This window comes from Drosophila innubila, chromosome X (assembly GCF_004354385.1).
Source record: "Drosophila innubila isolate TH190305 chromosome X, UK_Dinn_1.0, whole genome shotgun sequence".
In the NCBI taxonomy this organism is placed as follows: domain Eukaryota; kingdom Metazoa; phylum Arthropoda; class Insecta; order Diptera; family Drosophilidae; genus Drosophila; species Drosophila innubila.
The window spans coordinates 31,627,724-31,642,871 of record NC_047626.1 but is presented as its reverse complement, the minus strand read 5'-3'; the positions used below and the strand labels follow the sequence as shown (position 1 = coordinate 31,642,871).

The following is a 15,148-nucleotide window of genomic DNA, read 5'->3' as shown; positions in this document are numbered from 1 at the left end:
TAGAACCTTTTACCGAAATAGTTGCTTCGTAACGTACCGGAACCAAAACCGAAACCTACGTTTGTTTGCATATCTTTTTCAACTCTATTTTCAATGATACGAACTTTGGTGCTATCAGAGTTAACCTATCTTAATCCTTCAAAGATATGCAAAATCCGAGGTCTACTTATTACTATTATTATTATTATACATTTTTAAATGATACATTTTTTTATTTTTTTATTTTCAGTTAATACCTTGCTAACAGAATTTCCCTAAAAAAAAACTTTCAAGGTAGATATGTAGTTTCTAAAACGCCGGAGATATGTCGTTAACCCAAAAAACTAGCTTACAATTTTAAAACCCGAAGTTCATCACGACCCACTAACACGCCTAGTGCGGCTTATATAGGCTATAAATTAATCCAACCGGGTCAGAGTTGCAATAGCTAAAAACTATGAAATATCTATCTTGATCAATTGATTTTAGTTAAATTTATTAAACAACTTAATCAAAACACATCCCATTTTCAAAGTTTGTAGTCATATTGAACAAAAATCTCTAGGTTACCGTTGAAAACCAATTGAATTATCGCAATTGTTTCCATTGTATTTTATAATTAAAACTCAACACTTAATATAATACACTTAAAATTTAAGTTTTATTTGTTACGGATACAGTATAAAAGTGTCAAAAACATAAAGTATTAACTGCAAGTTTATACAATACAATATACAGGGAAGATAGTAACATTATTTATACACATTCACGCACACATTCGTTTTAACTCACAGAATTACACAAGACTAAAAAAACATTTGTAGAACTTATATCAACTAAAGGAAATACATAACTGTGTTTATGTATGATAAAAGGACTAAGCATTATGATAAAAAAAAACCAGATAGGTTATCTTTGGCACGCCGAAGATTTGATACCCTTGCAGAGCCCTGTATTTAATTTTCAATATTTGTAATTGTAGTCCAATTTTAAACAAATTTTGTCGGGATGTCAAGGCCAATACCAAATACAAAATCTGTGAGATTGGTTGACATATCTCAAACAACAAAGATTTTCACACGAACAAATAGATTGTGCCGATGACAGTTATCTTTTCTTATCTTATTTAGTGATCCCAATCGGCCGGTTCCGACATATATACCGCCTGCAGCAAAAGACGGACTTGTACCAAGATTCATCAAGATAGCTTTAAATCTGATAAGAATCAGCTCGTCGACCTGATTATGAATATATCTACGTGTTTGGTTTTGTCACGACTCCGTTAATGTGGTACACATTTCGGAAAAAAAAATTCAAATTCCCTCTGCAAAGTTGTTATAAACAAAATTACAAGTAACATTTCAATTATTCCGCATAGCAAAACTATGTTCTATACAAAGAGCTTAGGGCGATATAAGGTGGATTATTGCACTCAAAGAGCGAGATTTAATCAAGCTCATTGCAAACAGTCACGTTAAAATTAATATGTAAAAAAAGAAGTCGTTAGATACATTATAGTGAATGACATGGAACGAAGTCTTATGGCGGCACATTGCATCAGGCATACAAATCAGATAAATGTTTACTGCCCTCAAATTTGTTTAGATCGTTAGTTATTAACACAGTTAGTAGCAATTGGAAAGACGTAAGATCTATTCAGCTTTGTCTTTGCTGATTTCACTTCCACTGGAGACACAGGTGATTACTTTGCGCTGACTTTGAAATGCCGGCAGGCGATCTAATAGCGCCATAAGTATGCTACCTGGCAGCCGCTGATGTTTATTGATAAGATCTTCAATGGCTGTGGCAACCTTTATGGTTGAAATAAAAAGCAAGAAAAATATTAATTATGGGTTTAATTGTAAGGAAGGTCAAGCTCACCTTTACTTGCAGCTCCTGCGGCGTCAGGTTCTCATCATAATCGATGGGTTTGCCCAAATATGTACGAAACTTGACCGGAAATCCGCCGTATATGGGATAGACGGGTATGCGCACCTTATTATATAGCCGCATAAAGAACTTGCGAAAAATTCCTACTTGGCGGAATCCTTCGCGCAAATTCTGTGTAAAGCAGGGTATAATGGGAACTTTGGCCTCCTGGGCCACTTTTGCGAATCCTACACGATTACGCCAGAGCAGCTCGTAGTAATGATCACCAAACTGTGCCTCGTAAACACCACCCGGTGATATGGCCAGTAGATTTCCATCCCGCAAAATGCTCACACATGATTGAACCGTACCGGGGCTGACGTGGAACGCTTCTGAGATGGTACCCCAGCCAGGCAGTTTAAATAGAAATCGATCGCCAATTGTGTAGATCAGGCGCTCACGCTGCAGCAGCATCCGTGAATTCAAATAGTACATATCGATGGGAATCGCGCCGTGGTAATATACAATAAGCGCTGGTCCTTCCTGAGGTACGTTATCCAAACCGATTACTTCATAGCCGTGATAAATGCGTGCATGTGCATCCCAAATCGCGGCTACAATTTTGCGGCCAACGCGCCAAAAATTCCGATCCGTTTGCACTGCTCGCATTATAACTTGCCTGAAAGAACACAAGAGAAGAAAAGGGTAAGAGAATGATGCACATGTTTGTTTTGTGTGAGTTTTTATAGAATTTTATCATGAAATATATTGTGTTTACAAATGATTAATTCTGATCTCAGAATAATATCTATGAGTATGACTCACTAACAAATAAAAGATTAGGTTCCATCTATAAGAATCAAGCGACTTATGTTCGGAGCTTGCCGAGCTTGCGGAGCTTTGTATTAAAAATTAACCAAAAGTTACTATGTATATGCCTTAAATATATGTATAACTAGTGATGTATTTTCAAATTTTAGATCGAGTTTAATATCGAAATCGCCAAAATTAAGTATCGAGTTGTCAAGTTGAATATATCGAGTATATCCAAAAATCGCTTCCGCGAAAATCGAGTTGTCAATATTTTGTTCTACTTTTACATCACTATGTATAACATATATATTTTCAAAACTAAAAGTTGGTAAATTAAAAAAGTTACTTCATAGTATTAATTTACAGGTTAAACTTTTTAAAAACTCAAAAATGTTAAAAAGTAGGAAGATCATGTGTTTCTCTTTATATCAAATTTGAAATTAATTTGGGGGCATTTATAGTTTAAGCCGTTTCTTTTCAACATGTTTTCTTTTTTGGTAGCCCCTTATCAAAAAATCGTGTAAGAACGAGGTGTTCAGCGTGTTAAAAGGGGGAAGGGAGCAACTTTGTAAACGTGTAAGACCGAGTTCGTGCTAAAAGAGTCCGTGTCAAGCGAGGGCCAAGTGTGTTTTATATTTATTTAAAAAAAAAGGGATTTGGTGTGTTCTTACAAATTACTAATAATGTAAAAATACATCGAAATATCTAAAACTCGATTTTCGCTGAAGCCTCACGGCTGCGATAAAGGATTAAATTTATTTTTTCTTTTCCCAGATCTTGAAGTTAGTTAGTTAGTTAAGTTATCATGTCCATCTCAATGTTTTTTTCATCTCCGGAAGTTTATGGCTAGTTTTCTTCAAGACTTTATATATATTTATTTTTTTATCCATCTCTTTCTATCCTAATACTTCGTAATGGAAGTAATAGACTTCTCAGTCCAAAAGGCTTAAAATCTAAGCTTTGCCTATATATTACACTAGGCAAAAAATAGGGGCCCCATATGAATTTTCAGCTTATTGTTTTAGGGAATTATTTTAATACTTTATGTAGCATTTACTTTTAATTCCGCTCGCTCAACAGCACACGTTTTGAAAACGACAATTCTTGTCGATTTGCGGAATTCGGAGCCAGCAATCAACTCTATTTGCGGCAATTCCACTCGTTTTCGGAATTCGGAACAGGCCCGCTTATACCCTTTTATGCCCATTTTCATGGGATTAGGATATAAAAACACGCATACTTTTTTCAAAAATCTTATTTTTTTGCTTGTATTGTTTTTATGTCTTATTTAAACTTTGACCATTTTGAAGGTTATTTATTACGGTCGTTCATCTAAAAATTAACGACCAAACTTAATTCTACGATGAACAATCCCCAGTGAGTTGTTGATTTTTTTTTTTAAATCGATTTAATCAACTCGATAGATCGTCAAATAAATTATCGAGTTGAATTACTCGCGCGAAAATACACAATTTATGAGTTTGATTGAGAATCATTAAATAAACAACAAAATTTTTCATACTAAACTTTGATTTTCTACCGATCGGTCCTATGGCATCTATATGATGCAGTGGACCGATTTGAACCAACTTCGGTTAGGATGCATAAGACCAACTTAAATGGATTTGCTCCCAGTTTTGTTGAGATATCTCGAAAAACGAAAAAGTTTTTCTTACTAAAACTAGATTTTAGACTGATCGGTCCTATGGCATCTATATGATGCAGTGGACCGATTTGAACCAACTTCGGTTAGGATGCACAAGACCAACTTAAATGCATTTGTTCCCAGTTTTGTTGAGATATCTCGAAAAACGAAAAAGTTTTTCTTACTAAAACTAGATTTTAGACTGATCGCTCCTATGGCAGCTATATGATATAGTGGACAGATTTGAACCAACATTGGTGAAGATGTATAAAACAACATAGAATACACAATTTGTGAGTTTGGTTGAAATATCTTAGAAAATAAGAAAGTTTTTCATACTTAAGGTGGATTTCCGACCGATCGTTCCTATGGCAGCTATATAGAATAGTGAACCGATTTGAACAAAATTTTGTACAGAACCGTTGGTTAAACGTTAAAACCGCAGTTCAGAAATTTTTTTGAGTTTTCCATGAATTTTAAAGTAAACAAGGGGGTTCCGCCTGCTCGCTTTGCTCGCCTACCCTATCAGTTTGGTTAGGATGTCTTAAAAAAGAAAAAACTTTTTCGTACTAAAACTTGATTTTCTACCGATCGGTTTTATGACAGCTATATGATATAGTGGACCGATTTAAACGAACTTCGGTCAGGATGGACAAAACCAAATTAAATGAATATTCTATTAGTTTGGTTAAGATATCTCAACAAAAAAAAAAAAAACTTTCATACTAAGACCTTATTTTCGATTGAGCGACTCTATTGCAGCTATATGATATAGTGGACCAATTTAAACCAAATTGGTCAGGATATATAATACCAGCCCAGATGCATATTCTATTAGTTTAGTTCTGATATCTCAACAAACAAACAACTTTTTCATCCTAAAACTTAATTCTATGTATCGATCCTATGGCAGCTATATAATATAGTGTTCCGATCCGAAAATAAAAATAAACTTGATATGCTTATGGTATCCAGGAACCTACATACCAAGTTTGAAGTCTCTAGCTTTTATGATTTCTGAGATCGACGCGTTCAAACAGACGGACGGACGGACAGACAGACGGGCATGGCTCATTCGACTTGGCTGTTGATCCTGATCAAGAATACATATACTTTGGGGGGTCTGCCACGTCCCCCCTTCTGCCTGTTACATATATTCTGCCAAACACATTATACCCGTTTTTGCCCATTTTCAATGGGCTAAGGTTATAAAAAGCTACAAAAAAAAAAAAACATTTTCTTAATTGAAAAATTAATAGCTCTAAAACTATTGGTTTAAATCTTAGACTGTGTATGAATGAATTACAGATATATTCAATATCGTTCAGGAAAAGTAAAGCTTTTTAATATCGGTTTTTGCCTTCTCAAGTCGGCGCACCTCTAAAAAAAAACGGCAAGAAGTTAAAAGCCAAATTTTAGAAAATTCTAAAAAAAACTCTGTTTTTTGTCATATGAGGCCCCATGTCAATCCAAAAAAGTGGGTTGGGTTCAGTTAGATTTGGGTTGTTGACTAGTGTTATTAAAGAATGACTTATTTTGACATTAAAGGTATTAATATTGTTACTCAGTATCGCTACATTTTTGTCTAATGTTGACTGCTATTAACTAATCGACAAACTAAAAACACGAAGTTCTATTGACATATCGATAAGCTTTGATATCAATGTGTATTATTTGACAAAGAAAATTCTTATAAATATGTACTCTGGTAAAATTTTACAGGTGAAATAAGGTTTATTAGCTTACATTTTGGCGATTTAATCGAAAATGGCTGTAACAATTTATTATTAATTTTTAATATATTGTAATATGTAACATTTCGAGTTTTTTTTATATACGGCACATATCTTCCAACTAACTAACTTACGATATAATTGACGGGCCAATATTTCCGTAAATATATAAAACTAAAATTTAATATTTTGCGTGCAGATGCTGTTGGTATTTATGAACACGTTTGCATAAAAAACATATTTCGGAAAAATTGCGCTTACGTCTTTTATGCAGATAGGGCTCGATATCCATTTTTCTATCGGTCGAAAATCAAGTTTTAGTATGCACTTTAACTGGTCTTTTACATGCTTTTATTCAAATCGGTTCACTATATCGATCCCCTTTTTCGAAAGTTTTGTATGTTACGTTTTTTTTTTTCCAAAATCAACTTTTTGATGCAGCTTTGTTCTAAAACTCCAAACGCATCGCCTGGTAAAATAGTATTCCAAAAAAACCTCTTAGCGAGGTAAAATTCTAGTGACGAAAGTCCAGATGCCCCAAAATTTCTAAAATCCAATAATGCGGCGAAAAAGCACAATGTGCCGAATTTCAAACTATTTTTATGTATAATTATAATTATTTTATTTATATAATTTATATATTAAATTGTAGCGTTTTCCCGCTAAACTAGCGGTGTTTTCAAAAAGTCGTAGAACAAACATTTCTAGATTTTTTAAGAGGAATTAATTCCTATCACAAAATTTAAGCTTTTTTCACGCATTGATACAGACTCACAATCAAACAAACAAACTGACTTTTTATTTCATTTTAAGAAGGCCATGACAAAATTTGATATTGAGAAATTTGTGTTACCAATGATGAGCAGTGTATGCAGTTAGTTAATATCAATGGAATTTTGTTTTGAGCTTCGGCGAGCTAATTAATAGCTAAACTGATAATTATGTTTAAATTTAGTTTTTGAGCAGCTGCAGCGCATCAGCATCATTATTAGGGGCAGGCTCAGGTGTTATCAGCATCAAGCGTCGCGTTAATAAATCAACAGAATGAATCTTTACAGTTGCGTACAACATGAATTTTGAGCAACATGAAAACCGCACCTGGGTGTAGCGACCCCCAGTATTCTTATTGTGCGTTTATGAAAAAAGATTGCAAGAGAGAATTTGTTTTAGTATCCTAAGTTTGGCTAAAGTCATTCACCCTGTAAGTGTTTAAAAGCAAATTGGATAAATAGAAAAGGTTTTATTTTTAGATGTTTAACTTTAAAACTCTAAAATTTGTAAACGATATTAAATTGTTAAACAACTTAAGTTGGACTTGGACATATTATGAATACACGGAGTATACTTTACTGTGCGATTCTATGTTACATTTTAAAAACTCTGACAACGGGTATCAAAATACATATATAGTAATATCACGTATTCGATACTTTGAACCAGTACAATTTTTATTGTTATTATTAAGAGGTCAACATACCCTTTATTTACTCATTGAATGGATACAGGGTATAAGACAATCGTATAAAATGTATTTAATTTGGTTTGACTTATCAGCAAACTTAATTGCACTTCCATAAGAACACAAGAAATTAAATATGCACATATATACATTACTAATTGAGACAGTCAGGTAATTATTGAGCTGATTCCGCAGGTTAAGAATTGATTTTGTAGCGATTTAGATAAATGCGTAGATTTTTCGCTAAACTTCCTTCGTGAATATCCAGATGACAAATTACTGATAACCAATATCATTAGAAGGTTGTCATATTTTGAAACTTTCTTATCGAAAAAACAAGTAAGAACGCTCAAGTCAAGAGAGCAAGGACTACGAGATACCCTGCGACCAGGCCCTTAGATACCTTAAGTCGGTATGACGCTGGGTAAATGTGATATTTAAATATCTTTCCCGGTTATTATCCGAACGTGATTAAATTGTATATTGCAGAATTTTTTTGAGATTTGTTTGCAAAGTTTGAAGAAAATTTAATCTGCGTAAAGAGCCTACATACCAAATTTGAAGTCACTAGCTTTTATAGACTATGATACGGACGGACAGGGCTTAATCGACTCGGCTGTTAGTGCTTATACCACACATTATACCCCTTATTTGAACATTTTCAATGGGCGCAGGGTATTATCAAAAACAACAACAGCAACAGCACACATTGCAAACAAAGGAAGTCCACTGTGGTGGCGTGTCAAAGTTTTTTTTTTTACTAGAACGCTTATTGATAGGCTATGACGCACCGCCAGAACATGCGGCATTACATTGAATGTTGAGGTGGCTCAGAAATTTGAATTATCTGCAGTTTAGCAAACAGATGGATGTTAGTACGAGTAGAACAACTATTAAAGCTTACCAGTGAGATTATATCTTTGTATCAAGTCCGGCCTTTTAGTTAATTAGCATTAGAACCAGTTTAAAGTTTTTCATTACAAACGGCCTTTGAAGAGATATATATACTATACTTATTTGAAAATAAATAATGTAAAGTCAGCATCAAGTGAGACTTGCTTGCAGGCAACCAGAAGCTTGGTATGAGGAAGGTGGTTCAAGTGTTTAAGCTTACTGTGACACAATTGGAAAAAGGGGTTTTTTGTTGGTGTCTCTTTTTTGCAGACTAATATCTAGTCGCAGCGCTGATTTCAACAAAATTCAATAACAAAAGTGCAATGACTGCTGATTTGCACACACATACACTGCCGATCAACCAAATAGACTCACGTTTTTATAAAGGGTATATTGTGTTCGTTGGAATGTATGTGACAGGGACAAGGAGGCATCTCCGACCCTATAAAGTATATATATATATTTTTGATCAGCGTCAACAGCCGAGTCGATATAGCCATGTCCGTCTGTCTGTCTGTGTGAACAAAAGGATCTCAGAGACTATAAGGGGTAAAGCAACCAAACTTTTCACACAGATTTCTATTTACCCCACGCAGATCAAGTTTGTTTAAAATTTACGCCGCCCCTCTCCACCCCCGCAATCACGAAAAACCGTCCGATCGTCTGTATGAGCAAAATAATCTCAGAGACTATAAGAGATAGAGTAACTAAATTTGGCACACTGATTTCTATAGATCAAACGCAGATCAAGTTTGTTTCAAATTTGAGCCACGCCCCCCTCCGCCGCGACAAATCGCGAAAAACCACTACACCCACAATTTTTCATATAATTCGTTTTTTGTGGTAATAACCGATATCCATTATTATTATCTATTATCCCATTGAATTGCAACAAGATCGGACAAGTAGAACAGTAGTTATAGCGTGCCAAAGTTTTTAGAACAATACATACTCCCTAGAGTATGCAATAGTTTTTATATTGTTGAACCTTATTAGAATGCTTCAAACTCTCAACTGGTTTTGACGACGCAAATATGACATTCGGCTTGAATCGCTAGTAAAGACATCCCAAATGGTAATGATGATAGGGAATGGCATCAGCTGTATCATGATGAAATAAGTATATGGTGGTCTCGTCGGCAAAATTATTCCCTTAGCTTAATGCTTCGGCTGCCTACAAGAACGTATTGCATCGCAAAGCTAAGGGAATAAACAAACGAGCTTCGGCTGCCGACGAGACCACCTATTACTTATTTCATCATGAGCTGTACTATGCCATGCTCCACGCTTTTATGCAAGTGTTGTGTGTTTTTGGTTGAATTATTCATCATTGGTTTCAAGACAATATTTTGAAGACCAGAGAGGTTGGTTTAAATATTAAGCTATGTAGAATTTTTTTAACAACCTGAAGCAGTTGCTCCATGAATGGTTGGTATAAAATAACTGCAATGAATTATTGCACTCAACTTGGGTAGTGCTAGCATGATCCTTGTCCCTGCTATTCTCGATGCACTTCCTCCACGTGGTTCCTTCTGGATTGTCACCTAGTACCCGTTGGGTGGCAAAGTAAAGCACGCGGTGAAAAAATAAGGGAATGCATTTTGGAGCAATTCTTTGTACTTAATTGCACCCATCTTAGATTAAACAAATTGAATGTACGATAATAGGATATTGCACCCAACACCATTATCCCCCCCTCACGACTATGGTGACGGGACAAATAGTGTTCTTCCTTTCTTAAATTATGAAAGTAATAGTTAAATCCATCTGGTCCATCTAAGTTGAATCGTTTTTCATCAGAAAAAACGATTTGATGCCACTCTATTTTCCATGCCATGTGTCTTCGACCAAAAAGACAGCGTGCTTGCTTACGAATGTCGTTAAGCGGTGGTGTTTTTTTTAGCTTTAATCTCTTCAGATGTTTTGCCTTGCCGATTACGCGTCTTACGGTAGCTACACAAGCATTTACAGAACACTTTGAGTTTGAAGCTTCTCGAAGGATCCTTCGCTCCTCGCAGGGCGTAAGTGTTTTCCAGCTGAGTTTACTCATATTTTTTCCATAAGCCGATGGATGATTTAGAAAATGACAAACAACAGACTGACTTCTAGAATTTTTTCGTGCGATTTGTCTAGTTGAAAATTTGCATTCTCGGTACGCCAATATTTTGCCGCTTTCTTTCAAAGTTAGTGCTGCTCCTCGACCTATTTTGTGTTTAATTATTTAGAAATTGATATCGAAGACAATTTGCAGCTTTTTACTTGAACAGCTAATCAGAAAACTAAAATTTCAGCACCTGAGTCTATTCTGATGATTGGCCAAAACGCACATTTTTTCGGCATAAGCAAAGCAAAATACAAATATGTAATAACTGTAAATTGTTTGCATTTAGGTCTTATTTTTATAAATTTGTCTATTCTTGTCTTTGCTCTAAAAAAAAAACAACAACTGTCGTGATAGCTTACAGCGTTAAACAGAAAATCAAAAAGCAAAACGTTGTGAGACTATTTGGTTGATCGGCAGTGTATATATGTATATTTATGTACATATGAGTGCAAAATAATAAGCACAGCATACAATAAAAGTTAATTCGTTAAAACTGAATTATTCTTTAATGAATTCCCTTATCTTATTTTCAAAGTACTCATACTTAACTATTTATATTCAAGCTCTGCTATGTCCTTTTAATTATTAATAGCAATTTTGTTGTGCTACTCGAAAATCTGGTAAATATGTAATAGGAATGTAGAAAGAAAGAAACGAACCGTAAATTCCTACAATAGCTTTAAGAGTTTGTAAGCACACACTTATTATATGTACTTATTTCGCCACATCTGAAATTTTTATTCAGGCATTTTATTCTTCTTACAATAAGGCTACAGCATTTTCTGTCCCTGACATCTCTGATTTCTCTCTAAATATATGCCCAACTTCGATGAAGTGCTAACGATTGAATTTTGAATCAAAAGCACTCCTTTGCTAGCCTTGACGTGAGTTTCGGGTCAATTTTTTCCGGGTGGAGGCCTTTGATTTTGGTCGCGGCAATTGGAAACATTTCAAAAACTAGCATTAATAACTTATGCTGAACAGAAAATTTATCTTTAATGGGATAAGGCGCAAAAAAATCCCTCACATGCAAGAGATGGAGTAAATCCGAGCACATAGTATTCTAGTTTTGGAGGGAAAATTCTTAATCCAATGAATTATCTATGTAAAGATGATAAAAAATTAATGGAAATGCAAAGAAAACACTTCAATTCTAGCTTCTTAGTGACTTAAAAAGTTAGTAGAACTAGAAATAAATAGGGACTGTAATCAATATCCCAGAAAAAAAACCTCTACACGAGGTAAAAGTCTAGTGACGAAAGCAATATCTAGTCCCAAAATTTCTGATATCCAATTTTGTGACGAACAAAATTCAGTTTAATCTAAAAATTTTAAATAAAAGCATAAATTAATAAAATTGTGAGTAAAAAGCGTGAGCTTCTTTGTACATAAAAACCCAATAGACACCTGTACTTTTTTTATGTACGGGGTCTGAAAATTACGCAGTGCCGAATGCCAATTTCCGTTTTGCTCGCTTTGCTCGCGTTGCTACAGCCGAGCATATTCTACTGTCGGAGACCCCGTACTTACTATGAAAAAAAAAAGTTTTTCATACTAAGACTTGGATTTCGCCCGATCGGTCCTATGACAGCTATATGACAAAGTGGTTAGATTAGAACCAACTTTGGTCGGGATATATAAGTCTAACTTAAATGCATATTCTATTAGTTTGGTTACAATATGTCGTAAAACAAAAAAGTTTTTCATATTTGGTTAAAATATCTGACAAAACAAAAAAAAATTTTATACTAAAACATAATTTTGACCCGATCGGTCCTATGACAGCTATATGATACAGTGAACCGATTTGAACCAACTTTAGTCAGGATATATAAAACCTAGTTAAATGCATATTGTATCAGTTTGGTTGAGATATCTCATAAAACCAAAAAGTTTTTCGTACTAAAACATAATTTTTGACCGATTGAAACATGTATTTATTCACTTAACAGGTAATATCTTCCAAACCCCTCAACCAAAATTTACGTTCCATATACCAAAAAACGCGAAATTGTACGTATTACAACATATTAAAATTTAAATCGTTGGAGCCGTTTTGTCAAAAATCGCCAAAATGTAAGCTAAAAAACTTTATTTCACCTGTAAAATGTTACCTGAGTACTGAGTAAAGCCCTCAAACACACCTTTTCAATGATATACAAAACATATCTGTAGCTTCTATGGTTTGGAAACTGTTGAGGTTTCAATTTTAGCGGGATTCAGCGTTTTCCCGCTAAACTAGCGGTTTTTTCAAAAAGTCGTATAACAAACATTTCTAGATTTTCGAAAAGGAATAAATTCCCATCATTACATTTAAGCTTCTTTAGCGCTTCGATACAAACAGACAAGCAAACTAACTTTTCATATAATTTTGAGAAGTCCACTAAAATTTTCAATTTATTTATCTTTTGAACCAGTTATCGGTTTTGGGTGATTATGGTATCAATCGACGCGTATTTTTAAGTAGAACTTAAAAAAATACAAAAGGCCCCAACAGCCCCATTAGCTGCAATCATTTAAATTTTTGCCCTCCCACTTACACCCCCGTATCTCATGACCCAGGTGAATTAAAAAAATGTTAGTATGCCATTTTGTAAGTTAAGACTAAACCTTTCGATCGGTATATAACTCGATCTGATCGGACAGTCGTAGCAAATTTTCCAACTTATCTGTATATATTGTTAGTCGCCTTTCGCACCCTTCGTGATGCTTTCGTCACTAACGCGAACTGCCGTCCGCAGTGATAAGTTTTTTATTTTAATTTTTATTATTTTACTTCGGAAATAATGTTTAACTTTGAGCAAAAAAATAAAAGGCAAGGAAGAGTATTTCAGTTGAGTTTAATTTTGTTGTTCAAAAATAATGATTATTGTTTACGTTTATATGATAACTCAAAGTTAATAGAAATCGTAAATTTGAAGATTATGGTGAAATTGAAAAGATAAATAAGGGAAAACATTGGCATATTTTATGCTCTTTAAAAGTTACATTAATTAAAGGGTTTTTTAGTTACCAAAAAAATATCATTATTTACCGACCCTAAAAATAATGTTGTGTTCGTTCTTAGTTACGTGTATGTGTATGTTTGGGGATGACAGCTTTAGAATTGCTAGCCTGATCCCAAACATATTATAAAACTATTTCTATAAGAATTGTATTGAACAAATTAAGTTTTCACTTAAGCTGTTCTTATTATTTTGCGCACGTATGTATATAACATATACATACATATGTACCTACTAAACATATTTAAATGCATAGGAAACATATGTATATGTACATGTACAATAAGTTGGCGTAAGCATTTTGTGTTTATTTGAGTTTATTTTGCTTACCTGTGCAGCTTGTAGATAAAGAGAACCAAGAATGATATATAGATGAGCGCTACGAAAACTAGCGGCAGGAGGAATGTGACAATCAACGGCGTTAGAAAGCGATACAGCCATAGTGAGTAATCCAGGTCGATATAGCTTGCTGCATTCAAATAAATAAGTAAATAAACATTGTATTTTAAATGATGAGACTTGTAATACTTACACAACATGCTCTGTGGATTACTGATGAAATTGGCCAGAAAGTCCATTTTAAAGGTATTGTTGCTGCCGGTTATGATTGAGATTTCATGGATGTTCAGGCGACGTTTTTGTTTTTGTGTTGCTGTTGGTTTGTTTTCAGCCGTTAAACGTTGCTTTTGCTGGCCTAATTTTCACTTAATGCTTACTTTCTTTCTTTATGCTTCGCGAATTTGACTTGAAATTAGGTTTTTTTTTTATTCTCACCGGCTTCGTCGTCGTTGACGTTCGCCCTCAGTTGTTTTTTTTTATATTATTTTTGTTTGTTTGCTGTTTTTATTATTTTTGTTTGTTTGCTGCTTTTGTTATTGTTTCTGTGCTCATTTGTTCGATGGCAACTCATTACTGCCGCTCATTTGGCAAAGAGGAGGAGGAGGAGGTCCGTTAAGCATTTACATACATATGTACATTTAATGCTTATGAAATTGTTTCATCGCTCTTGTTGTTAGTGAGTTATTATTGTTGTTGCTGCTGCTGCTGTTGGGCATAAACGTTGGTCGTGCTGTCCGTCCGTCCGCTTGCTTTAAAGACAACTGAGGCCAAGCAGCGTCTGGCACATTGTGTTTGGAAATCACCGTCTCTTTTGTTAGCTGCTCTTTATGTTAATAATACTATCTGGTGTGCTTAAATACCGTATTGCACGAGACTTTTTTGTTTTCATTGCAGAAGTGGGAGTATATCGATAGCACAATCGATAGTTACAAATTATTAGTGAAATACCGGAAAGTGATTTAATTTGTTTTGCCTTCGTGAATAAAACACAGATAAATTAAATTATTTATTTATTAAAACTTGAAATATTAAAACTGAAAATGTAACTTAAAAGGTTTACCATAATCAACACAAAAGAATGTAGACAAGCACCGAGAGTGGCCGAGATATTTTTTTTTTCGAAAATAAACGGTTTTACAGCTTAATCATCAGGTTCTTCAACTTTATAGGACCTTCTCTGATTTTAAATCAGTGGTGTCCAAAAGTATGATAAAGTAGGCTAAAAAATACTTTTCCTAAAAGGACACCATTGTTTTAGAATTGAAATTAACTCTATTGTGGGCAAGGAAAAATGTTTCTCGTGTGTGG

The 15,148-nt window shown here is 34.4% G+C and overlaps 1 protein-coding gene across 3 annotated transcripts; it reads right to left on the bottom strand.

The window, feature by feature from the left end:
* Positions 1–612: 612 nt before the first annotated feature.
* LOC117782383 (transmembrane protein 68) lies at positions 613–14,755 on the bottom strand. Of its 3 annotated transcripts, none has more exons than XM_034619501.1 (4): positions 14,034–14,755; positions 13,832–13,970; positions 1,867–2,527; positions 613–1,796 (listed from the first exon to the last, which is right to left on the bottom strand). In XM_034619501.1, exons 1-4 carry the CDS (start codon positions 14,077–14,079, stop codon positions 1,632–1,634), a joined length of 1,011 nt encoding a protein of 336 aa, XP_034475392.1. In that variant the 5' UTR covers positions 14,080–14,755; the 3' UTR covers positions 613–1,631. The 3 variants fall into 3 exon arrangements, with proteins under 3 accessions (XP_034475392.1, XP_034475381.1, XP_034475402.1); XM_034619490.1 differs by having other exon boundaries at positions 613–1,790; positions 1,861–2,527; positions 14,034–14,754; XM_034619511.1 differs by lacking the exons at positions 13,832–13,970; positions 14,034–14,755 and adding an exon at positions 8,052–8,069 and having other exon boundaries at positions 613–1,790; positions 1,861–2,527.
* Between the last annotated feature and the right edge of the window lie 393 nt (positions 14,756–15,148).